Source organism: Mus caroli, unplaced genomic scaffold, assembly GCF_978045245.1.
Source record: "Mus caroli unplaced genomic scaffold, Mus_caroli_1 scaffold_2, whole genome shotgun sequence".
Classification (NCBI taxonomy): domain Eukaryota; kingdom Metazoa; phylum Chordata; class Mammalia; order Rodentia; family Muridae; genus Mus; species Mus caroli.
Window position 1 is genome coordinate 51,024,178 of NW_028227257.1, and position 26,940 is coordinate 51,051,117.

The window sequence follows — 26,940 nt, forward strand, 5'->3', positions numbered from 1 at the left end:
CTCATGGAGGCATTTCCTCAACTGAAGCTCCTTTCTCTGTGATAACTCCAGCTGTGTCAAGTTGACACAAAAATAGCCAGTACATATATATATATATATATATGTATATATATATATCTTTACCTTATATATATATATAAAGATATATATATCTTTATATATATATATATTAAGATATATATCTTTATATATATATATATATATATATCTTTACCTTAGCCCCACATAGACTCTCAGACATGGGCAAAAAGCAGCCACATTCTTCACCAAAATACCACAAAAACAGTCTCTATGCCACATACTGAAAATTCTTCTCTGAAACCTCTTGGGCCTGGTCTGCACAGTTATTCTCAGCAAGTCTTCCATATTCCTACTAGGATGGTCCATTAAGCCCCATTTAAAACATTCCACCACTTTCCAAATCCAAAGTCCTGAAATCAACATTCTTCCAAACAAAAGCATGGTCAGACCTATCACAGCAATACCCCAGTCCCTGGTACCAGCTTCCATCTTATTTAGGGTTTTACTGCTGTGAACAGACATCATGACCAAGGCAACTCTTATAAGGACAACATTTAATTGGGGCCGGCTTACAGATTCAAAGGTTCAGTCCATTATCATCAAGGCAGGAGCATGGCATCATCCAGGTAAGCATGGTGCAGCAGTAGCTGAGCATCTGCAGGTCTCTAAGACTGCCCCCCCGCCCCCGCCCAAATAGTCTTAGTACTTTCTATTGAATTTGCCTGCTTTAAATATATTTATGTGTTTACTCAGAAGAGACCGTCTAGGTTCCTTTCTGTGCAATTAATTTTGCTTGGTCACCTGTCAATTTTAAAGGGGATGGAAGAGATATATGGCTTAATAGTTAAAACGTAAAGGTCTTGCGTAAAGGACCCACCAACACTCCTGTCAGGTGGGTCACAATAATTGGCCTCCGCGGGCATCTGTACTCATTCTCTCTGTCTCTCTCGTACATATAAAAATAGCACAGCTTTCTAAAGAAGAATTCTAAAGATTATTTTAATTTTTTTAACGGCATTGTATTGCTGCACTAAGGGACGAATCGGACATAACAAGTACAGAGAGTTGCGCGTGCGCAGCTCAGGCACCGAAAGACACCCCACCAACGCCGAGAACTGCGCATGCGTGGTAGGACTGGCCAGGTCGCGCGGAGTCGCGCCCAAGCGACAAGAGCGCGAGCGCTTACGCGTGCGCGGGGCGGAGCGTGTGGCCCTTGGCGCGACAGTAGGTTACTTAGCCTCCGCTTCGCTGGTTGTTCAGTACCTGCTCGGCGTGGAGAGGAACGGTCCCTGTCTGAGTTATGGATTTTGAAAATCTCTTTTCAAAGCCCCCCAATCCGGCCCTCGGCAAAAAACCGGCCGCCGACCCTGAGGAAAGGTGATCCCCATGTTCTGGTCCTTTGCAGGGACACCGCTTGGGCTCCGCCCCCTCGCTCCTGGGAACCGGCGAGCCCGGGCTGGCGCGTGGGCCGGGACCGGAGCGGGGAGGTCGGAAGGGGAAGTGGGGTGGAAGTCAGAGTAGGGACTGAGGGCGAGGGCAGTGGCCGGTTGGCGGGAGGAGGCCCCAGCCCCTGAATCTGCCCCCAGGGGCTGGCTGCTCCCCTTGCACGTGCGCTTAACGTGTTTGCTGTCAGTCACCCCCGAGGTGGCTTTGCCTCGGAGTTGAAGGACTGCTCTGCCAGTGATCCTGAACCAGAACTCCCAGAATAAAGCAGCAAGCTTCATTTCGACTTAGTTTTTCTGTTAAATTGGAAAAGCGTGTTGTTAATCTCGTACTTAGTGCAGAGTGTGGGATTTCTGTGCAGATACCCATTCACTTTTTTGTTTTTTTGTTTTTTTTTTTTTAATTTTTAATTGTTCGAGACAGGGTTTCTCTGTATAGTTCTGGCTGTCCTGGAACTCACTCAGAAACCCGACTGACTTTACCTCCCGAGTATGGGATTAAAGACATGCGCCACCACTGCCCGGCCCACTTTTTAGTTTTTTGAGTTGATAATGCCCTCAAACTCCATCTCTCCTAAATCCTTGTCTTCTATATTCTCTCTTTGGAACCCTTGACACATCCTTCATGAGTTTTTTTCCACCCTCATTAAGATAACATTACAGCCGGGCGTGGTGGCGCACGCCTTTAATCCCAGCACTCGGGAAGCAGAGGCAGGTGGATTTCTGAGTTCAAAGCCAGCCTGGTCTACAAAGTGAGTTCCAGGACAGCCAGGGCTACACAGAGAAACCCTGTCTCAAAAAACCAAAAAAAAAAAAGAAAAAAAAAGATAACACCACAGTGTTGGGCTGGGCCTATTAATCTCAGCATTTAAAAGGCAGGCAGATCTTGGGAGACTGGGAACAGCCTGGTCTAAATAGCAGGTTCCAAGCCAACCTCAGCTACATAGGCGAAACACTGTCTCATGGGGAAAGGATATATGTATACATTCACTGCTCAGTCTCAAATACCTTAGTGGAAACTGTTAGCCTAATTGGGCTACCATAGCTTTGCTGTGTACTTAATGTGAAACTTTTTAAAAAAAGATTTATTTGTTTTATGTATGTGAGTACACTGTAGCTGTACAGATGATTGTGAGCCTTCATGTGTTGTTGGGAGTTGAATTTTTTTAAGGACCTCTGCTCACTCTGGTCAACCCCTCTCAATCCTGTTGACCTTGCTCGCTCAGTCCCTGCTCGCTCCAGCCCAAAGATTTATTTATTATTATACATAAGTACACTGTAGCTGACTTCAGACACCAGAAGAGGGCGTCAGATCTCTTTACGGTGGTTATGAGCCACTGTGTGGTTGCTGGGATTTGAACTTAGGACCTTCAGAAGAGCAGTCAGCGCTCTTAGCTGCTGAGCCATCTCGCCAACCCTAATGTGAAACTTTTAGTTTCAAATCAACCTTAAGAAGAAAGTGATGGTCTCGCTTTACAGATGATAAAATTGAGGCATAGAGGATTAAGGTGCTCAAGTTACTTCATTACATATCAGTTCATCACCCAGCTTCTAAAGCAGAATCATTCATGGAAATTAAGTCCTGTTGATACTGTGAAGAAATGGACACATTGCTTGCAGGTGATAACATGTAAGAACAGCAAAAGAAATGAATTATAATTTTTAACATGTATGAGAACTGAGTAAGGTTAAAAAAATAGTTAACACTTTAAACATATACTAAACAATATACCCGTTTACTAAAGTTTGGCTGAAATGTGTAAGGGATACTTGGATTGGCCAAAAGATAGGTGAAGATGGGTCTGAAAGTAAGGTGTCTATTTGTATGCCTGCTTTTCACTTTGCCTTTAGGTCTTTTTCAAGGTTTTAGATTTCTGTATTTTTCTCTTAGTTTGTCTCTTGATTTTGCCTATAAACTTTTTTCAGTGCACTAAAACATGTTTTGTTTGTTTAATTTATTTTATATGTATGAATGTTTTGTCTGCACCAGGTGTGTCCATTGTCCTTGGAGGCCAGAAGAGGAAAGTTAGCCACCAAATAGGTGATGGAAATCAAGCTAGGTCCTCTGGAAGAGCAGCCAGTGCCCTTGACTACTAAGCCATGTCTCCAGCTTGAAGCAGGGGTGACTTTGTTCCTAATAGGAATATTCATTTATTTAAAACAACCTCTACTGGCAGAAGACATGTCATTCTGGGCCATGGTGATAGAACAGTAAATGAATAAAATACAGAGAAATACAGGTGGTCATGAATTGTGTATTATTGAGGTGGACCACAGATATGTAGTGTTTTAGATGATAATGAAAGCCATGGAGGAAATGAAACCGTGGGTGAGGAGTTAGGAGGTATTTGTGGAATAATAAGGATAGCGTGGTAAAGTAGTTAAGGAAGAGTCTTACGCAAGGGTGGTTTTCATGGTGGGTATCCAAGTAAATCATTTGAATGGGAAGTTGGCTGTTTGGTTGTTAAGGGCTTGGATTTGGAGACTAGGATATTGGAATTAGCTGTATAAGATGATATTAGAAGCTGGAGGATTGAAAGATATCACAGAGAATGAAAGCTTAGAAAAAAGAAAGGCAAGGACTGGCTTTGTTGAGAGTTGCAAAGTGAAGAGCCAACCAAGGAGTTTAAGAAGTAGCAACGGGGCATAGTGGCATACTTTACTCTCAATACCAGGGAGGCAGAAGCTGGTGGATCTCTGAGTTTGAGACCAACGTGGTCTGCATTTCAAGACCCTTTTTTTTTTTTTTTTTTTTTTGCCACAATAGGGGAAATAAAAACCCAGGATGGCTCAGTGTTGCTAGAGTTGGCTTGCTGGCTTATGAGTGGGTTAAGGTCTGAGGATCATGGTTCCTGATGGAAGCAGAGGGAGCAGTAGAATGACAGCCTGTGGTTTAAGGCACAATTCTCCCAACTGTTATTTCCTATCCCTTCATCTTGGGTTCATTTTGAGTTCTGCTACAACAGTGGTTCTCAACCTTCCTAATGCTGGAACCCTTTAATGCAGTTCCTCATGGTGTGGTGACCCCCAACCACAAAATTATTTTTGTTGCTCCTTTATAACTGTAATTTTGCTGCTGTTATGAATTATAATGTAAATTTCTGATATGTGACCCCTATGAAAGGGTTGTTCAACACCCCTCCTGCAAAGGGGTGCAGACTCACAGGTTGAGAACTGCTGTGCTAGAATATGCTCAGGAATTACCTCACATACTATCTATGCTTGGTCAACCTCTCATGCCTGAGTTTTTCATCTTCTTGTTTAGGTGTTTGTCTCCTAACCTCTGAAGGCATCCTGCATTGTATCCGACACACCTTCTCTTTTACACCCCTCTTCCATATCTTTTCTGTTTAGAAAATCCCAAATCTAACTTAAGTGTTCCTTATATGTGTACCTGTATTAATTTTCTCCGAGAAGATAGGAAACTCTCAGAAGGCAAAGGCACAGCTTGTCATTTTCCTTGTTGTACCTTTAGACATGAGGCCGCAGCCTGACGCGTGGTGACTATTTGGTATGCATTGAGTGACTGGATTGAGGAATGACTGGTGATTTATGTACAAGCTACTTCTTATGCATTAAGATAATATAATACAAAGTTCCCGTTTTACAGCTTATTCACATACATATTAACATTTATTGGTCCACGCCATCATTGTTATTTTGAGACAGTGTGTAGTCCTGGCTGGCTTAGAACTTGCTATGTTATACTATACTCCCTGAAAGTCACAGAGATCACCGGCCTCTGCCTCCTGAGTGTTGGATTACAGGACTGCACCATCATACCTGGCCTACGTTGCTGTTTTTATTAATGTTGTTGTTACTGTTATAGAGAATTTAGAGTAGACTTCAAATTTCAGATTTAAGACAAACCCGAGTGATGAATTTTAATACTGTGCAATAAACCCTTTTGTGTTATTTGCTATTTTTGCTGCAGAATTGATGGAATAGATGGTACTGAAGTTGAAGAAACACAGACAGAGAAAGTCAAATGGAAAGTAAAACGGGACTGTGAACAAATTCCCAAGAAAGTAAGATTCAGCCGGCTGGGTGCACAGACGGCTCTGGGTGGATGTGAGAGCATGAGGGACCCTGTTTGTCTCACTGTATTCGCAGTCAGGGCCAGTTGCTCAGGTCAGGAAACTCAGTCATCTTCCAGTAACTTTCTCGCCCTTACCATCAGATGGAGGATGTGCCAGTATTGTAACAAGGTCAGTCTCCTTGTTCCTGAGATGGATCATAAACTCTTTTCAAGAAGCTTCTTTCCTGTCAACTTCGATGTAACATTTAAGGTCTGACTCACTAACTCAACCTGCCTTAGTAATCACTCACTAACTAACTCAACCTGCCTTACTAATCACTCACTAACTCAACCTGCCTTAGTAATCACTCACTAACTAACTCAACCTGCCTTAGTAATCACTCACTAACTCAACCTGCCTTAGTAATCACTCACTAACTCAACCTGCCTTAGTAATCACTCACTAACTCAACCTGCCTTAGTAATCACTCACTAACTCAACCTGCCTTAGTAATCACTCACTAACTAACTCAACCTGCCTTAGTAATCACTCACTAACTCAACCTGCCTTAGTAATCACTCACTAACTAACTCAACCTGCCTTACTAATCACTCACTAACTAACTCAACCTGCCTTAGTAATCACTCACTAACTCAACCTGCCTTACTAATCACTCACTAACTCAACCTGCCTTACTAATCACTCACTAACTAACTCAACCTGCCTTACTAATCACTCACTAACTCAACCTGCCTTAGTAATCACTCACTAACTAACTCAACCTGTCTTAGTAATCACTCACTAACTCAACCTGCCTTAGTAATCACTCACTAACTCAACCTGCCTTAGTAATCACTCACTAACTAACTCAACCTGCCTTAGTAATCACTCACTAACTCAACCTGCCTTACTAATCACTCACTAACTCAACCTGCCTTAGTAATCACTCACTAACTCAACCTGCCTTAGTAATCACTCACTAACTCAACCTGCCTTAGTAATCACTCACTAACTCAACCTGCCTTAGTAATCACTCACTAACTCAACCTGCCTTACTAATCACTCACTAACTCAACCTGCCTTAGTAATCACTCACTAACTCAACCTGCCTTAGTAATCACTCACTAACTCAACCTGCCTTAGTAATCACTCACTAACTCAACCTGCCTTAGTAATCACTCACTAACTCAACCTGCCTTAGTAATCACTCACTAACTCAACCTGCCTTAGTAATCACTCACTAACTCAACCTGCCTTAGTAATCACTCACTAACTCAACCTGCCTTAGTAATCACTCACTAACTCAACCTGCCTTAGTAATCACTCACTAACTCAACCTGCCTTAGTAATCACTCACTAACTCAACCTGCCTTAGTAATCACTCACTAACTAACTCAACCTGCCTTACTAATCACTCACTAACTCAACCTGCCTTAGTAATCACTCACTAACTCAACCTACCTTAGTAATCACTCACTAACTCAACCTGCCTTAGTAATCACTCACTAACTCAACCTGCCTTACTAATCACTCACTAACTCAACCTGCCTTAGTAATCACTCACTAACTAACTCAACCTGTCTTAGTAATCACTCACTAACTCAACCTGCCTTAGTAATCACTCACTAACTCAACCTGCCTTAGTAATCACTCACTAACTCAACCTGCCTTAGTAATCACTCACTAACTCAACCTGCCTTAGTAATCACTCACTAACTCAACCTGCCTTAGTAATCACTCACTAACTCAACCTGCCTTAGTAATCACTCACTAACTCAACCTGCCTTAGTAATCACTCACTAACTCAACCTGCCTTACTAATCACTCACTAACTCAACCTGCCTTAGTAATCACTCACTAACTCAACCTGCCTTAGTAATCACTCACTAACTCAACCTGCCTTAGTAATCACTCACTAACTCAACCTGCCTTAGTAATCACTCACTAACTCAACCTGCCTTAGTAATCACTCACTAACTCAACCTGCCTTAGTAATCACTCACTAACTCAACCTGCCTTAGTAATCACTCACTAACTCAACCTGCCTTAGTAATCACTCACTAACTAACTCAACCTGCCTTACTAATCACTCACTAACTCAACCTGCCTTAGTAATCACTCACTAACTCAACCTGCCTTACTAATCACTCACTAACTCAACCTGCCTTACTAATCACTCACTAACTAACTCAACCTGCCTTACTAATCACTCACTAACTCAACCTGCCTTAGTAATCACTCACTAACTAACTCAACCTGCCTTAGTAATCACTCACTAACTCAACCTGCCTTACTAATCACTCACTAACTCAACCTGCCTTAGTAATCACTCACTAACTCAACCTGCCTTAGTAATCACTCACTAACTCAACCTGCCTTAGTAATCACTCACTAACTCAACCTGCCTTAGTAATCACTCACTAACTCAACCTGCCTTAGTAATCACTCACTAACTAACTCAACCTGCCTTAGTAATCACTCACTAACTCAACCTGCCTTAGTAATCACTCACTAACTCAACCTGCCTTAGTAATCACTCACTAACTCAACCTGCCTTAGTAATCACTCACTAACTCAACCTGCCTTAGTAATCACTCACTAACTAACTCAACCTGCCTTACTAATCACTCACTAACTCAACCTGCCTTAGTAATCACTCACTAACTCAACCTACCTTAGTAATCACTCACTAACTCAACCTGCCTTAGTAATCACTCACTAACTCAACCTGCCTTACTAATCACTCACTAACTCAACCTGCCTTAGTAATCACTCACTAACTAACTCAACCTGTCTAGTAATCACTCACTAACTCAACCTGCCTTAGTAATCACTCACTAACTCAACCTGCCTTAGTAATCACTCACTAACTCAACCTGCCTTAGTAATCACTCACTAACTCAACCTGCCTTAGTAATCACTCACTAACTCAACCTGCCTTAGTAATCACTCACTAACTCAACCTGCCTTAGTAATCACTCACTAACTCAACCTGCCTTACTAATCACTCACTAACTCAACCTGCCTTAGTAATCACTCACTAACTCAACCTGCCTTAGTAATCACTCACTAACTCAACCTGCCTTAGTAATCACTCACTAACTCAACCTGCCTTACTAATCACTCACTAACTCAACCTGCCTTAGTAATCACTCACTAACTCAACCTGCCTTAGTAATCACTCACTAACTCAACCTGCCTTACTAATCACTCACTAACTCAACCTGCCTTAGTAATCACTCACTAACTCAACCTGCCTTAGTAATTACTGGTTGAAAACCCAGATCATTGTGCTGGGGCTGCCATACCAGGACACAACATGGCAGTAAGAGCAGCACAAATGCAGTGACCTGTAGTTCTTGGGCTGGAGTCACGTCTGAGAGCAAGGTGTTAGCAAGATGGCTCTTTCTCGGATGTGTGAGGAAAGATCTGTTCCAGACCCCTCTGGTGCTCTTTGGTTTTCCATGACTGGGAAACATCCTGACCTCATCTGCCATGACCTGATTTCCATACTCCAAAATGCTAAGCATTAAGACGTATGCATAAGAACTTAGAATTGGGGGAGACTCGAGTTCAGTCCATCACAAAGTCAGTATCTGCTCCTCTTTCTTTGTAAAATTTTTGGGGGATGCTGTAAATGTTGACATATTTCATAAGAATGTGTTCATATTGGCAATAAAGCTTGTAAGGCACAAATTGACTGTATAAAAAGATCCAGGAGAGATGATACAGTTGGCACACTTTCATCTCCCGGGGAAGCCTCTGAGCTACCCCATTAATACTGTCTTTGCATGTATAGCTGTCATGACAAAGAACCAAGGCTCACATCCAGCAACTGCCCTTTATTATCCCTCACGGGTAGTCCCACAGGCCTCACTCCTTCATGCCTACAGTTCATAATCTCTGTACTATTCCCCAGCACTTAGGCAGGTAGCATCTTAAATTAAGTCTTAAAAGTAATTTCCAAGAAGATCATATGAAAAGATGGACAGCCAGCTTTTCCCCAAGCAGAGTCGCTTGAACCCAGGCACTTCAGTCACTAATGCAAACATGTTGGGTGAGGACTAACTTCAGGTACTCAGGTAAGCACTGCAGCTCCAGACGAAGCATAGCTGTTTCCTTCCTCTCAGTTAGCCCTGACATGAGCAGTTCTGACTCGGATACTGATCGCTTCCTTGTTGTTTATAGTCTTGCTGCTTGTGTGGTCATCCCTAAGGATACAGTTTAAAAATTTTAAATCTAGCGTGTGCTCCTTCATCTCTGTTGCAGTACACATCATTTGAACACAGGACATCCTATTGTAGGTAGGCCCTCGGGTTGCTTTCGTTAGCAGTGCTCTCACGTCTTCCACTTGTATCCTGCACATGCACTGTGTCTCGCCCTAGGAGAGGAGCAACTGGGTCCTCATGTGAGCAGGGCTGCCCTTGTGTTGATTCTTAATATATTAGGAAGGGCTCGTGCCAGTTTTTATTCCCACCATGATGACAGAGACACTGTTGTTCCGCTTGAGGAGGATGCCATGACATCCCAGTTGTGACATCCCATTGTGACATCCCAGTTGTGTCCCATGTGCTGCTGTGTTTTCAGAATCTAACTGTTACTTAACTGTTCAAATTTTCCCATCTGCCTTACCTTCATTGAGGTTATCTATGGGGTGTTTGGTGGTGGTGGTGATGGTGATTTTGTTTTTTTGTTTTCTTAATTTATAGTTCTTTAGGAGTAGTTTTTGGTCATCATAGAATATGTTATGTGTTGCAGACACCTGCTTACTTGAGCTTTCCATCAAGTGATATAAATGGCAAGGTTTTAAAGTAGTTGGCTTTGAGAATATGTTCTCATATATTTAGTCCTTTGTGTATTGAATCTGTTGTCTTACATTACCTTCTAAAGCTTTATTTTACCTTCTCACCTTGGAATTTATAATCTCTATGGTGTGCAGGCAACCCATCTCCCCATTCATCTGGCTATTATCATTGCCTAATTGTTCCAGGACCATTAGTTTATCAGTAAGGGGCTGTCTTGTCCCTGTGGTTTTACATTGTCACTCTTGTTAAAATCAAGTGTTTATGTTTAGTCTTCTCAACTCTCTGTCTTGTCCTCTGAATTATTTTATCCTTCCTCAGCAAGTCCTGGCACCTTTGTTTATTTATTCTTTAAAGTATCTTGGTTATCTCTCTCTTTTTTTTTTTTTTTTTTTTCAAGACAGGTTTCTCTGTGTAACCCTAAATATTCTGGAACTTTCTCTGTAGACCAGGCTGGCCTCAAATTTAGGAACCTACCTGTCTCTGCCTCTCGAGTGCTGTGATTGAAGATGTGTACCACCACACTACCCAGCTTGTCTTGGCTATTCTTATATATAGGTCCATCTATATAAATTTAAAATTAATTTGTCAGGTAGTCCTGGTAGGCTTTTCATTGGAAATATATAAAATTTATAGATTATTTAGAGGGGAATTAGAATCTTTAGAATATTGTATAGTTTTTGTCTTAAATCTTTCTAAGCATTTTATGTGTGTGATTGTTGGCAGAAGCTCATGTGTGTGGAAGTGTGTGTCTGTATCTGTCTGCATTACCGAAAGCACCAGAGGACAACTTTGGGTGTTGTTCCTCAGGCATTATTCACTTGTGGGGTGTGTGTGTGTGTGTGTGTTTATGTAAGTAATATATTTATTGAGACAGGGTCTCTGACCTGGAGCTCACCAAGTGAGCTAGTCTTGCTATCAGGTGAGCCCCATGGATTCTCTTATTTCTTATGTTCTGCTTTTTTCTTAAGGTGGGTTCTGTGGCTTAAACTCAGGTCCTGTGTTTGTAAAACAAGCTCCTTGCTTACAGAGCCCTCAAGTGTCCCATAGTTTTTCTTTGCAAAGTCTTACATCTTAGCATACCTCTTTGCCCACTAAATAAATTATAGACTAAAACCATGGTCTGTTGATAGGAGTAGGCTAACTTCTTTGTAAAGCATTTTAGTGAATCTTGGTGACTTTGTGGGTTATAGTCTTGTCACAGCTAAGCACAGCAGAAACAGCTTCTAAACGAATGGGCATGACGGTTTCCAGTGGAACTTAACTTTATAAATTTATAAAGACGGGTGGCTAAGGGAAAAAGGCTGCAGCGGCTCACTCCTACACTTGAGAGGTTGGGGTGGGAGGATTGCTGGGAGTTTTAAGCCAGGGTGGGCTATATAGCAAGAGCCTAACTTGGTTAAATGAAAAAACAAAAGAACTTTATGTCTAAAATGCATTATATGTACCCATGTTGCTAAGTACAGACATCTTAATAACCAGAGCTTATAAACATATTTTTTAAGACAAGATTTTGTATAATTCAGTCTGGCCTTGAGCTATGTAATTGAACCTCTCCTTAAATTTTGATCTTCCTGCCTTCCCTCATGCTGGGATTACAGACAAGTAAATACATTTGTGCAAATTCACAATCTTTCTTCAAATTATCATTAAAGGCAAATGTCATTGTAGTTTATTTGTTGTAAGTTTTGTTTTCTGTGTGTGTGTACACATTCATGTACATGTATGTGCATATGTGTAGAGGCCAGAGGTTGATGCTAGGTAGCTTCCTTGATTGTTCTCTACTTTGAGACAGGTTCTCTCTCTCTCTCTCTCTCTCTCTCTCTCTCTCTCTCTCTCTCTCTCTCACTGGTGCACTTGATGCACTGTCCAGTGAACTCCTGGATCTGTCTGTCTCCATTCATCTACTTCTGTCTCCTAGGGACAGCTATGAGGTCACCACACCCAGCTTTTACATGGGTGCTAGGGGTCTGAACTTGCGTTCTCATGCCTGTGTAAGAGAGATACTTGATGACTGAGCCATCTTCCTTGGCCTCCTTGTGGTTGGCTGGTTGTTTTTTGTGTATGTGTTTTAAAATTTATACTAACTATTTTTTTTTATTGTGTGTATGTGTGTGCCCTTGAGTGCTGGTTTGCCTTTCAAGGCCAGAAGCATCAGATTCTTCTCGAGCTACACCTGCAGGTGTGAGCGGTGGACGTGGTACTGGGAACCAAACTTGGGTCCTTTGGAAGAGTAGTGCTATGTGCTCCTAAGCACAGAGTGTAGAGAATGCGATATGAAACCCATGTATGCAAATGCAATAATGGTCAATTAATGACCATTATTCCTTATATATCTTAAGTTTTGAAATTTCAATTTTCATCTTTACCTAGTTTAAGCACCTTGGAAACGCTGCAACATCACCAAAGAGTTTACCACGTAAAAAATCAAGAAGTAAGGACTATGACCCATACAGTGATGGTGAGACATGCAGCCAGGGGTCAGAAGATAACTTTGACAAAGAGCTTCAGCAGTACATACAAGCCAAAGAAATGGCAAACGCAACTCAACCCTCAGTGCTTCCTGAGGAGTCTGTGAAGAAAGCCGGAGCGGAAGGGACCCAGCAGAGTAAGCGCTGAGCTGTTTACCACTCACTTAAAGCTCGCTTGTAGCACTTGGTGTGGTTGTCTGTACGTGTACGTGCATGAGTGCTTATCACCTGCTCTTTCTCTTACGACGAAAAGGTGACTTTTGTTGTTCTTTATTTATGTCAGATGCGAGATTGCTTGATGTGAGACATAATCCAAGGCTTGGTTGCTTGTCATGTAAATGCTTATTTTGTAGGAGACACTAGGCAGCTGCTAGTGAGTTATCAAAGGCTGTGTCTCTATCAGAAGAAATTTGAATCCTCAGCTTCTGCATGTATGAAAGATGAGGCTGTGTCTGTTTGTATGACTTTTATTTAAAGAATTGACTGACTGGATGATCGTGCTTGTCTGTGTTCATATATTTTTAATTGCTGGGGATTGATCACCCAGTCCTCATATGTACTAAGGAAATATGCCACCACAGAACCATATCCGTAGCATGGAAATGTATTTCTTTTTCATTTTTTTAAATTTTTATTTTTTATATTGAAATTATTATTTTATTTTATTTTTTTGGGGGGGGGGTTAAGACAGGGTTTCTCTGTATAGCCCTGACTGTCCTGGAACTCACTTTATAGACCAGGCTGGCCTCGAACTCAGAAATCCACCTGCCTCTGCCTCCCGAGTGCTGGGATTAAAGGCGTGCGCCACAACCGCCCAGCTAGAAATTATTATTTTAAATTGCTAAAATGGGATTTGGCCATAGACATTCATTTCTTTCATTCCTCTCTCTCTCTCTCTCTCTCTCTCTCTCTCTCTCTCTCTCTCTCTCTCTCTCTCTCTCTCTCTCTCTCTCTCTTTTTGAGACAGGGTTTCTCTGTGTAGCCCTGCCTGTCGTGGAACTCGCTTTGTAGACTAGGCTGGCCTTGAATTCAGAGATCCTCCTGACTCTGCCTCTCAAGTTCTAGGGTTAAAGATGTGTACGGCAAGCACCCAGTTTAAATGAAATTCTTAATGTTTTTCATTTACTGTGTCTCCTCCAAGTGTTTCTTCTATTCAAAGTACATCTCTAGGTAAACTTAGTGTATATGGAACATCTTTTTTTTTTTCTTTATTGCAGGGGTTGTGATATGTTGAGACAGGGTCTCATCTAGCCCAGGTAGTCTAAATCTTGCTGTGTACCTGAAGTTCTCTGTGAACTCCTGATCCTCCCACCTCAGTGTCCTCAGTGCTGGGCTTACAGTTGTCCTAGTTTGCTGTATATTGCTATGATAAACCACTGTGCAGCCCTCGAGGAGGAAAGGGATGGAGTCATGTTACATACTTCTGAGTGATAAACAGTCCATCACTGAAAGAAGCCACGCATGGCAAGAAGTGAAGCAGAGGCCGTGGAGGAGCGCTGCTTACTGACTTGCTCCTCATGGCTTTCTCAGCCTGCTTTCTTAAACCATCCAGGTCCACCTGTCCAGAGTGGTATCACCCACAGAGAGCTGGACCCTCCACATCAGTCATTAACCAACAGCATGCCCTACAAACTTCTCTGCAGGCAGTTTGGTGGAGTTATACTGACTTCCCAGATAATTAAACTTTGTGTCAAGTTGACAAAAAAACCAGCCAGCACCAAGTATTTACCACCATCCTCAGATTTATGGCATATCTTCAAGAGAAAAAAAAAATCTAATATGTGAGATCCTAAACCTCTGTAGTTTTTTCTTTTGTAAAACTGTAGTCATTCTAATTATATCAGTCAGTTGCTGATATCTTCAAAATATTCTGGTCTGTGGCTGGCAAGATTGATTTAATTGTTTTGATTTTGTCTCTCATCAAACTCTTCTTTTCAAAAACAATGTATTTGAAATTGGGATGTTAGAATTCTCTTTTTTTTTTTTTTTTTTGCCTCATATAGCAAAGCTCCTAGACAGTCAGGGCGCTGCTGTCACACCAGTTTTCCTTCGCTGAGCTCCAGAGTTCCCATGCGTTATTATAAGGCATATTTCTGAAGGTTAAACTGATGTCATACCTTTATGCTGTTTTAAAAAATGAACTTGCTTGTTTTTAGCTGCCAAACAAAAAAATAAAAAATCTAAAGCTGGTCACAAGAAAGTTAAACAGAAGAAAATGAAGCGAAAGTGGCCTGGCACTGGAGACAAAGGGTCAAGTGCCTTGCTGAAGAACAGTGGCTCCCGAGCACAGGTACAGGAGTTGCCTTTAGGAGGATGTCTTCAGGGTGCTTATCTTTCACTTCAGCTTCTGGAAGTGCTCAGTGATGTGGGGAGGCAGGAACATCCCACATAGCAGGGTTCTGTGGAGACTTGTACCTGTGAAGACTTGACCAGAAGTTGACTCTGGTCGTCCTTCTACCACTGCCTCCTCCCTCTTAGCACTGGCTACCAGCACCCATTTTCAGCCTCTGTGATTTCCCTGTTGGCCTAAAACATGAGTGCATCAGCCCTTTGGTCTCTGAGTGTTAGACCATCACTATCTATAGAAAACTGGGAGGCAAAAGGAAACAGCCTTAGAGACAGTTGGAAGGCCATGGAGTCCTGCACAGTTTATATACTTCAGTCCTTCAGCCTCTGGACTGCTTACTTCTGGAAGTTAAAACAGCTGTTTCTGAGCTTTGGCCTTACCAAGTCTCACAGTCCTGTTCCTGGTGCTTGGATTTTGCTTTGTAACTATCCTTCCTTAACATGCATCTGCACTTCAGCATAGGACAGCAGATGACTTCTCTAGACTCTGACTTTCTGAAGACTTTTAAACTGAATGGCAAGCTTCTCACTCAGCTTAGACACAGGGTCAGTAGTCTGGGGAGGTTAAAATACTAGAAATACCAAGTGTTAGCTGAGCATGGCTGTGAGTGCCTTGTAGTCCCAGCTGCTTAGGAGTGGAAGTAGGAGTTCAAGACTATCCTGGGTAACAGTGAGCTCTCATAGCAAAAGGGGTGGGGGATGGGAGATACCAAATATTAAAGATTGAAATAAACTTCTATAATATAAAAGCAGTCCTTGTTCTCACATTTTACAAGTAGGGAATCTGAACTCAGAGTTTAGATGGCTGACTGTCCCACACAGAGCTAAGCCAGGGCTGGACTTGGTTTCCTAACCTCTCTTCTATGACTTAAGAGTGACTCAAATGATTCTTCACGCAGAACTGACAGCCCTTCTATATGAAAAGCAAGTTCTAAACCTCTGTTAGACTTTCATGGCAGAATCATTTAAAACCAAAGATTAGAACTGAGATACATGTATGATTTTTATGGTCTTAATAAATTAATTCTTGCAAAGCAGGTGATTAGGACACACACTAGCTCCTTAATTGCACATACCATGTTGCTAAAACCATATTTACTACTTAGACATGCAGAAGTTCTAAGCTGTCACAAGTTGACACATTAAAAATAGTTTTTATTTCTAAAGTGCTAAAATTGATTTTATCATTCTTACTTCTTTTTTAAATATTAAACTGTGAACATATTATCAATGGAGCTAGAGATTTCCCACTGCTTCTTGTTAGTTGTGATTCCCAGCCTCGTTTCCATAATTCTGAAGCTCTTTCTAGTTTAGATTTCTTTTTATCACAAGAAATATATTTTCGGGCTGGTGAGATGGCTCAGTGGGTAAGAGCACCCGACTGCTCTCCCAAAGGTCCAGAGTTCAAATCCCAGCAACCACATGGTGGCTCACAACCATCCGTAATGAGATCTGACTCCCTCTTCTGGAGTGTCTGAAGACAGCTACAGTGCACTTACATATAATAAATAAATCTTAAAAAAAAAAAAAAGAAATATATTTTCATTTTTTTAGTTTTCTTGAATTCGTTTTTACAGAATGAGGTTTTGTAAAAGTACAATAAGATAATCAAGTTTTATCAGTACTAATATTCAGTGGCTGAATGCTATTGAAAGTGATGAGCATTCATTTTATAAACTGATATACCAAAGTTCAGCTCTTGAAGGCCCTTTTAGAAGAGGCGCTTTTTTGAGCCAGAGACTTGTTGTATGTATAGCCCAGGCTGGCCTTGAACTTGAACCCTGCTTCAGCCTTGGTACGCTGAGACAGTGCATTGGTCACCATGTGCAGCTCTCAGAGAGACATTCTAATGTAGTAAAAATAGTTTAAAACAGTTTTGTAGAACAAAGTGAGATTCTTAATTTTCTTTTTCTCTTGGTTTTTTTTTTTTTTTTTTGTATTATATATAGACTGATGAACCTGAAGAGAAGCAGCCACGTGTGAGGATGAGCCAAGGCTTTATCAACCAGCACACAGTGGAACGCAAAGGGAAGCAAGTTTGCAAATATTTCCTTGAAAGGAAATGTATTAAGGTATGAAAGTGTGTAAGCAAACAGACACTACAGTGTCGTCACGGCAGGAGTGTTCTAGAACTGCTGTCTTTGTGTGACAGTCTTAAAACATACCTGGAAGTTTTAAAACCTCTTTGCTCTTAGAAAAAGTCTAGTTTGAAAATTAGTGCACTGCTTTACGTTTTTAAAGATTATTTATTAAGGATACTATGCATTGAAAATGTTTTAGGGAGTTTTAGAAGTGCAGCAGCTGAGCCATGCGCTACCCCAGATGCTTACCGGGCTTGCTTGCCCATTGAAGTTTAGGAGGAGTTAAGTTTGTTAAGGTGCAAAGGTCTAGTTGTGAGACATAACTTGTCCTTATCTTTACACTCAGGGAGACCAGTGTAAGTTTGATCATGATGCAGAGATAGAGAAGAAAAAGGAAATGTGTAAGTATTATGTACAAGGATATTGTACCAAAGGAGAGAACTGCCTGTATTTACATAATATCCTTTATCACAAGATTTCCCTGCACTCTTCGTAGAACATGAAAGATACAGACTTTGATAAACTACAATTGTTGCTGTAACAAAGCTGTCCTGTTTAAGCCTAACTCACTATCAGAGTGATTATATTCTATATGCTTTTGAATGGACCTTTCAGAAAAATCTCTTAACATATAGGTCTGTTCTGCTGTTGATGGGTGGTAGAAGGTTTAAGAGACCTAGTCAGACCCAGGAGAATAATGTTATTTCTGCTGTGATAGTGTCTAATTGAGTCCATATTCATATAGAAAAGTAGAGATGTTTTATGGAGGTTCCTTTAACCTGCTGGCAGCCTTAGTTCCAATGGCCAAATTTGTTATGATATCACGAAATGCAAGCATTTACAGTAATGACACCATCAGTCACACAGAAGTTGTTTCTTTTTGTCACATACTATAGAAGTCTTAGATTTAACTTGACACTTCCTAGATAATAATGTTTTATGAATTGGTTCTACTTTAACAAACCTAATACATAAAGGATCCAAATTTGTAAAACTTGCTGCTGTCATTGAGTTTACTTCACCTCGTTCTCAAAAACATTTTACAATAACCACATCTCAAAGTAATTAAAATACATTTCTTTCATCTGTGAGTGAAACTTACCTGTGGTCCATTGAGACTTTATGTGACAGAGAAAAGATTGTCTTTCTGAAATGAGACTTTTTATTGTCTCATATTTTAAATAGAAAATTCAGTGAATATACTGGTAGGAAAGATTTCGAGGAAATAGTTATTAAATTAATAATGAATCATTTCGATTAGATAAAATTACTATTTTCCTTAACACTGTGCTACGTGAATACCCTTGCAAGTTTTATCACACAGGAACCAAATGTTATCAGGGCGATCACTGTAATTTTTCTCATGCCCCTCTGACTGCAGAAACACAAGAACTATTGGCTAAAGTAAGTACAGTGGTAATCTTGTTTTTCTTTTTAAAAAGAGTATATTTGGATGGAGGGTGACATTTGAAAAGACACTTTTGTTTAAGAAGAGAGCCTTGTAGGCTGCTGTATGATAATTTGAGTTTACTTAGGTTTAGAAGTCACTTTATTCTTTTATTGTCACTAAAAGAAAGAGTAATATTCATTGATAGTATGAATTAGGATGGTCTTAAACCCTTCAATAGAGTCAGCAGTTTACATTTTTATTTACTCATTGTGTGTGTGTGCAGGCTGTGGCAGTCAGAAGAGACACCATCAGTTGCTTCTCTCCTCATGCGGGCCCTGGGATCAAGCTCAGGTTGTTGGGCCAGGCAGCAGCTGCTTTACACCCTGAGCTGGCTCTTCACTCTAGTTAGCAACTTTTCATGCCTATTTTAATCAAGAAAAGGAAATAGAGAGTACACGAGTGCAGAAGGGAAGTCAAGAGTCATGGCTGACACCATTTTAGTTACGTTGAAGACTGGTTAGATGTCTTCTTCAGAAGTTCTTAGTCTATGAGAAAGGTTATTGTGACGTTCTGCTATTGACACTCGATTTCCTTAGATTAGTTGGGAGTAGTCTCTCCCAATGTAGACTTAAGTAAATGTGAAAATAAGCTACCGTGACCAAAGCTGCTTGAGCATAGACAAATATGAGAAAGTCAGAGGTGTGTCTGCAGTGCCTCATCTCTAAAGAGGGAGGGTCCATGGAACTACAAATCATACCAGATTCTTATTTATGAAAAATTTGTTTTTTATTTCTTTTTGTAATACCAAATACTGTTATAGTTGGATGTTATTAGGACCATTTGAGAAGTATAAGCTAGGACAGTGTACCCAGTAGATATTAGTGAATGAAAAATCACATAGGGTTTTATATTGTTTCCTTTTTCTGTATTAGGTTTTGGATACTGACAAGAAGTCGTGTAAATAGACTAAAAAGGTAAAGATGATGCTACTAATTTTTTTATTCTTTGAACCATCTCTTGGAATTTGGATAAAAGCCTTAATAGAACTTTTTCTGTCTTCAAGTTAAAGTATTTTTTTCCCTTCTTTCCTCAATAAAAATATGTGCATGTGTTGCTCCTCTATCTGGGCTTGCCTGCCATGTGGTTTTCTTTTCTTTTTTTTTTTGGTTGTATTTGGGGGGGGGGGGTGACACGTGTGTGTGTGTGTGTGTGTGTGTGTGTGTGTGTAATTCTCTTTCTTTAGTTCTGTCTGTTTGACTTTTGAAATAGGATCTCTCTTTGTAGTGCTGGCATGTAGTGCCTGGAACTTGGTGGCATTGAATGCACAGAGATCCACCTGTTTCTGCCTTTTGAGTGTAAGGATTAAAGATGCGCAGTATCACGTCTACCCTTATGTAGCACTTTATTCTGTGACTGTGTTATAATTAAGTGTCAGGAATAGGGGTTTAGATAAGTTTCACTTTTTTGAATGCACATTGCTACTGTAATTCTTTATAAATGTTTCTTGCTATAAATCTGCAGCAGTTACTCGGGGTCTGTACCAGGGAGTAAAAGTGTTTTATAACACTTGTTTATAAGTGTTTTATAACACTTGTGTTTATAAGTGTTTTATAACACTTTTATAACACATTCCTGTAAGCTATAGAATTTCTGTTCTAACCTTGTTAATACTTTGGCGTCTTGTGGCTTATTTGAAGGAAATCCAGTATCTTGGGCCTACAGGCCCTTCAGTTTCCTTGTTAGTGTAATACAGTTTTCTGTCTTTTGTCAAGGTTTTTATTCACCTGGTTGTCTGTTTGCATTGCTTTTATATATCCCTCATATTCCTTTGTGTCTTCCCAGTTTGTAGGCTCCCACCACCCCCTGCCATGCATTAATCTTCTCCAGCGTTGCTTTGAGTACTTAGGGTCTCTTAGATTCTATATATGAATTTTTAGGAAACTGATTTCATTGAACATGTTGATTACTTTGGGTAGTAGTAACAGCTTAACAATATTGTCTTCATATCTGTGAGGTTTGTGTTGTTTATAATGTTATAAGTGTTTTCCTTAAATGTGTGTCTGTACCACAGTCAGGCCTGATGCCCGCAGAGGGCAAAGGAGGATATTGGATCCTCTAGAACTGGAGTTACATGTGGTTGTGAGCTGCAGTGTTGGTGGTAGGAAGCAAGCCTGGGTCCTCAGTCAAGAACAAGGATTTTTCATTGCTGAGCCAACTCACTAGCCTACATAACTGTGAACTTTTCATGAGAAGTGATTTTAGATCCGAATCTTGCTTTTCCACTGTGATGGTGTATCCAGGACTTGCTATGGTTTCTGTTGCTTATGTTCTTATGCTTGCCTCCCACCATCTGGTTATCTCTAGTGCTACCTGCCCTCACTATATCTGATTGGACCCTGTTCTTCCTGTGATCCTAATTGTATCAGAACTCCTCAGAGTTCAGCTCTCTGTGTGATCCAGTGATCCTGAAATCCTGGGTGTGTCAGAACTCCTGGGAGTCAAGCTGCCTCTGGGACCCTGAGATCCTTGTGTGAGCAAGCTCCTGGGATCCTGGGATCCTCTGATCCTCTGATCCTCTGATCCTCTGATCCTGGGTGTGTTAGAGTGCCTGGGAGTGGAGCTTCCTCTGGGTGTTGTGGGATTGGATGCAGGGTTCACACCCAAGGTCTGCCTCTGTGAACTTTTCGATGTGCTCATAAAGGAGTTGTTATATTTCCATCCAACTCTATTGTTATTAATATAGTCTTTTTATTTTTATTGTTTTTACTTTTTTGGTTGAGATGGGGTCTTTCTATGTAGTCCTAGCTCTCCTGGCACTTGCTGTGTAGACTAGGCTGGCCTAGAACTCACACAAACCCCCATGTTCTCCCCCCCCCCCCCACCAAGTGCAGGGATTAAAGGATCAATACAGTTTTGGGGTTTGTTTGTTCTTTACATCATTTTAGCTTTGTGTTTTCTGGATTTGTGTTTAGTTCTTTCTAGCTTTAGATTTTGTGTTTTAATTCAAGGTGTTCCTTCCATTTTCCCCAAGAGGGATATTTAGCTCATTTTGGATTTTGTTTTTGTCTGCTGCATGGATGTGTCTGAGGGGTGGTGGTGATTAAGTTGGTAATTTTCACAAGCTGATGTGTTTCTTTTCTTCTGCAGCATGTAGAGGACAAAACTCTTCCCGCTCAGGACTTTTGAAGACTGGTGGTTTGGAATAGTTCATAAGGTTCCTCGGTTAATGGGCCTTCCTGTGTCATCATGATCGTGTGCAGCTCCCGTTCGACACGCACAGTGGTGGATCAAGTGCTCAATCGAAGGCTGGTTCTGCACTGGGCCAGGAGAGGAGCACGTGCGTGCTGCCTGGAGCTCAGTGCTGTGCTGGGCTAGGTTGCAGAAGTCTCCTCCAGTTGAGAGCTACGATGGAGCAAGCACAAAACAGGCCAAGAGCGGTTAAGGGAGGATGGGAGGACTATCAGGAAGGGTGATGACAGAGCTGCTAGGGGATTATTTATTGGGGTAATAAATAAGTCACACCTCTACGTGTCAGTAAATACTTTGCACAATGTTTTTAACAGTAATTCGAGTTCCACTTTATGGTTTAGCCCAGAATGTGGTTCTATGGTCTCTTGAAAAAAACATATTTCCTGTTGGATATTTATTTCTAATTATTACTGTTATAAATAAAGTGAGATGATATTTCTTGCTATGGTGTTTTCATACTTTATTCTCTTAACCCTTGTGTTGATAAAATATAAGAGTATTTACCTTGGGCCAGTGAGAGATGTGTTCAGTGGGTAAAAGTGATTGTTGTGCAAGTTTGACAACCAGTGTGATCCCCAGGTGCCATGGCAGGAGGAGGGAACTAGCTTCAGAAAGTTGTCCTCTGACCTCCACATGCATGTCATCACACATGTATGCCTGTGCTCACATGTATGGTGTTTGTGTGTAACACATACACAAATAATTGTATGTGAGCACTCTATCTACATGTATAACTCAAGACCAACAATATTAAAATATTGTTTAAAGAATGTCTTTCTCATTGGCTCAAACAGTGATCAAATTATATACTTGTATAAAATATAAATGTGGAGGCTGGAGAGATGACTCAGCGGTTAAGGTCATTATCTCCCTTCCAGAGGTCTAGAGTCCGGTTCCCACAACCATCGTTAGTGGGGTCTGATGCCCTCTTCTGTTGTGTCTGAAGACAGCGACAGTGTACTCGTGTGTGTGTGTGTGTGTGTGTGTGTGTGTGTGTGTGTGTGTGTATACATATATATGGGGAGGGGGGCTGGAAAAATGCGTCAGTGGTTAAGAGCACTGTCTGTTCTTCCATTGGTCTTGAGTTCAATTCCCAGCAACCACATTGTGGCTTACAACCATTTATACTGGGATCTGATGCCCTCTTCTGGCTTGCAGTTAGTTATACATGTAGATAGAGCGCTCACATACATGAATAAATCTTAAAAATAAAAACATAAATGTGTGTTTCAGGATGTCTTGAGCACAGCATACAACAATACTTTCCAAATATAGATAAGATTCTAAATATACCATGACACTGTTATATTGTTTTTAAAGGAAAAATAATAGCACCCTTCTGATAGACAGAGTTCATCATTCTAGAGACTGTACTTAGCAGAGTCTTGCTGGAAATACGAGCCAAGATGATTTTGTAATTGGAGCCTACCAAGTCACAGGTAAAGTGCTCATGCTCCGACTCTCAGGTGACTTAAGAAAGGATATCGGACTAGATCCCTGGGAGTGCAGACTAGATCCCTGGGAGTGCAGACTAGATCCCTGGGAGTGCAGACTAGATCCCTGGGAGTGCAGACTAGATCCCTGGGAGTGCAGACTAGATCCCTGGGAGTGCAGACTAGATCCCTGGGAGTGCAGGAGGTTGTCTGAGGCTTAGCCTCTGCACAGTGGCCTGTAACTGCTTGCTGGGTTGACTGCTCTCCTCCCCAGCTGTGGCTAAAGAACGTGACCAGTCAGTGCCCTAGAAGCTACTCAAGAAAATTCCAGAGGAAACCTGGCCCTTTCAGAGGAGCTGTTAGAGAACCCTTAGGTAGAAAATCGTGCAAAGGAGTGTTGCTACTACTACACACATTTTATCTTCTCTGAAGATCATTTTCAATTTTAAGGAGCGAAAGTAATGACCCACCCAGTGGTTTATTTAAGACCAAGAGGAGTGTATAGGAGCTCTGAAGTCAAATAGAAGTTTGTCACCATGTCCCTTTTCAGTGAGGTGTTTTGAAGCGGTAAGCTTGTCAGCGAGATCTGTTGACTTGGTTTCAGTCAGTGTGACACTTTCTTAGATACGCCCAGCACACCCGCACTAGGCTTTGTGCCTCTGACCTGGGTTACTGCAGCTCCTTCAAAGTTACTGTTTTTTCCTTTTCTTGCCTACGGTTAACTGTGGTTCCCGAGGGAGTCGTTTCCTAATGTATTCTTTCAGCCAAACCTTCACCATGTCGCATCCACCCTAGGTCAAGATACACCCGTCTGCCTGGTTTTAGAGTATTCTGTGAGTAGTTTGACCATTACAGCCATAATCATAGAAGAACTGGTTCATTAAAAATTGTAGTCTAAGGCTACAGAGAAGAAGCCCAGCAGTTCAGATTTTCATCTACATGGTGACCCACAACCATCTACGACTCCAGTTTCAAGGTATCCAATGGCTTCTCTGGGTACCAGACACACATATGGCAGACACACAGATATACATGCAGGCAAAACACCCATACATATAAAATATAATAAAATTGTTGGATAATATTTTTTTTGTTTTTTTTTGTTTTTTTTTAAATTTTTAATATTTTTATTACATATTTTCCTCAGTTACATTTCCAATGCTATCCCAAAAGTCCCCCATAGCGCCCCCCACTTCCCTACCCACCCATTCCCATTCTTTTGGCCCTGGCATTCCCCTATATTGGGGCATATAAAGTTTGCAAGTCCAATGGGCCTCTCTTTCCAATGATGGCCGACTAGGCCATCTTTCGATACATATGCAGCTAGAGACAAGAGCTCCAGGGTTCTGGTTAGTACATCATGTTGTTCCAACAATAGGGTTGCAGATGCCTTTAGCTCCTTGGGTACTTTCTCTAGCTTCTGCATAGGGAGCCCTGTGATACATCCAATAGCTGACTGTGAACATCCACTCCTGTGTTTGCTAGGCCCCGGCATCGTCTCACAAGAGACAGCTATATTTGGGTCCTTTCAGCAAAATCTTGCTAGTGTATGCAATGATGTCAGCGTTTAGAAGCTGCTTATGGGAAGGATCCCTGGATACGGCAGTCTCTAAATGGTCCATCCTTTCATCACAGCTACGAACTTTGTCTCTGTAACTCCTTCCCTGGGTGTTTTGTTCCCAATTCTAAGAAGGGGCACAGTGTCCACACTTTGGTCTTCATTCTTCTTGAGTTTCATGCATTTAGTAAATTGTATCTTATATCTTGGGTATCCTAAGTTTTAGGCTAATATCCACTTATCAGTGAATACATATTGTGTGAGTTCTTTTGTGATTGTGTTACTTCACTCAAGATGATGCCCTCCAGGTCCATCCATTTGGCTATGAATTTCATAAATTCATTCTTTTTAATAGCTGAGTAGTACTCCATTGTTTAAATGTACCATAATTTCTGTATCCATTCCTCTGTTGAGGGACATCTGGGTTCTTTCCAGCTTCTGGCTATTATAAATAGGGCTGCTATGAACATAGTGGAGCATGTGTCCTTTTTACCGGTTGGGACATCTTCTGGATATATGCCCAGGAGAGGTATTGCTGGATCCTCCGGTAGTACTATGTCCAATTTTCTGAGGAACCGCCAGACTGATTTCCAGAGTGGTTGTACAAGCTTGCAATCCCACCAACAATGGAGGAGTGTTCCTCTTTCTCCACATCCTCGCCAGCATCTGCTGTCACCTGAAGTTTTGATCTTAGCCATTCTGACTGGTGTGAGGTGGAATCTCAGGGTTGTTTTGATTTGCATTTCCCTGATGATTAAGGATGTTGAACATTTTTTCAGGTGTTTCTCTGCCATTCGGTATTCCTCAGGTGAGAATTCTTTGTTCAGTTCTGAGCCCCATTTTTTAATGGGGTTATTTGACTTTCTGGAGTCCACCTTCTTGAGTTCTTTATATATATTGGATATTAGTCCCTTATCTGATTTAGGATAGGTGAAGATCCTTTCCCAATCTGTTGGTGGTTTTTTTGTCTTATTGATGGTGTCTTTAGCCTTGCAGAAGCTTTGCAGTTTCATGAGGTCCCACTTGTCAATTCTCGATCTTACAGCACAAGCCATTACTGTTCTATTCAAGAATTTTTTCCCTGTGCCCATATCTTCAAGGCTTTTCCCCACTTTCTCCTCTATAAGTTTCAGTGTCTCTGGTTTTATGTGGAGTTCCTTGATCCACTTAGACTTGACCTTAGTACAAGGAGATAGGAATGGATCGATTCACATTCTTCTACATGTTAACAACCAGTTGTGCCAGCACCATTTGTTGAAAATGCTGTCTTTCTTCCACTGGATGTTTTTAGCTCCCTTGTCGAAGATCAAGTGACCGTAGGTGTGTGGGTTCATTTCTGGGTCTTCAATTCTATTCCATTGGTCTATTTGTCTGTCACTATACCAGTACCATGCAGTTTTTATCACAATTGCTCTGTAGTAAAGCTTTAGGTCCGGCATGGTGATTCCACCAGAGGTTCTTTTATCCTTGAGAAGAGTTTTTGCTATCCTAGGTTTTTTGTTATTCCAGATGAATTTGCAGATTGCACTTTCTAATTTGTTGAAGAATTGAGTTGGAATTTTGATGGGGATTGCATTGAATCTGTAGATTGCTTTTGGCAAGATAGCCATTTTTACAATGTTGATCCTGCCAATCCATGAGCATGGGAGATCTTTCCATCTTCTGAGATCTTCTATAATTTATTTCTTCAGAGACTTGAAGTTTTTATTATACAGATCTTTCACTTCCTTAGTTAGAGTCACGCCAAGATATTTTATATTATTTGTGACTATTGAGAAGGGTGTTGTTTCCCTAATTTCTTTCTCAGCCTGTTTATTCTTTGTGTAGAGAAAGGCCATTGATTTGTTTGAGTTAATTTTATATCCAGCTACTTCACCGAAGCTGTTTATCAGGCTTAGGAGTTCTCTGGTGGAATTTTTAGGGTCACTTATATATACTATCATATCATCTGCAAAAAGTGATATTTTGACTTCATCTTTTCCAATTTGTATCCCTTTGATCTCCTTTTGTTGTCGAATTGCTCTGGCTAGGACTTCAAGTACAATGTTGAATAGGTATGGAGAAAGTGGACAGCCTTGTCTAGTCCCTGATTTTAGAGGGATTGCTTCAAGCTTCTCACCATTTACTT

General features: G+C 41.1%; 1 protein-coding gene across 2 annotated transcripts; it reads left to right on the forward strand.

Annotated features, from left to right (window-relative positions):
• Positions 1-1,202: 1,202 nt before the first annotated feature.
• On the forward strand, positions 1,203-22,239 carry Zc3h8 (zinc finger CCCH-type containing 8). Of its 2 annotated transcripts, XM_021156231.3 has the most exons (9): positions 1,203-1,398; positions 5,398-5,491; positions 12,658-12,892; positions 14,912-15,045; positions 17,051-17,173; positions 17,529-17,640; positions 18,477-18,586; positions 19,505-19,546; positions 21,720-22,239. In XM_021156231.3, exons 1-8 carry the CDS (start codon positions 1,322-1,324, stop codon positions 19,535-19,537), a joined length of 918 nt encoding a protein of 305 aa, XP_021011890.1. In that variant the 5' UTR covers positions 1,203-1,321; the 3' UTR covers positions 19,538-19,546; positions 21,720-22,239. The 2 variants fall into 2 exon arrangements, with proteins under 2 accessions (XP_021011890.1, XP_029326024.1); XM_029470164.1 differs by lacking the exons at positions 1,203-1,398; positions 5,398-5,491 and adding an exon at positions 5,506-5,671.
• The last annotated feature ends 4,701 nt before the right edge of the window (positions 22,240-26,940 follow it).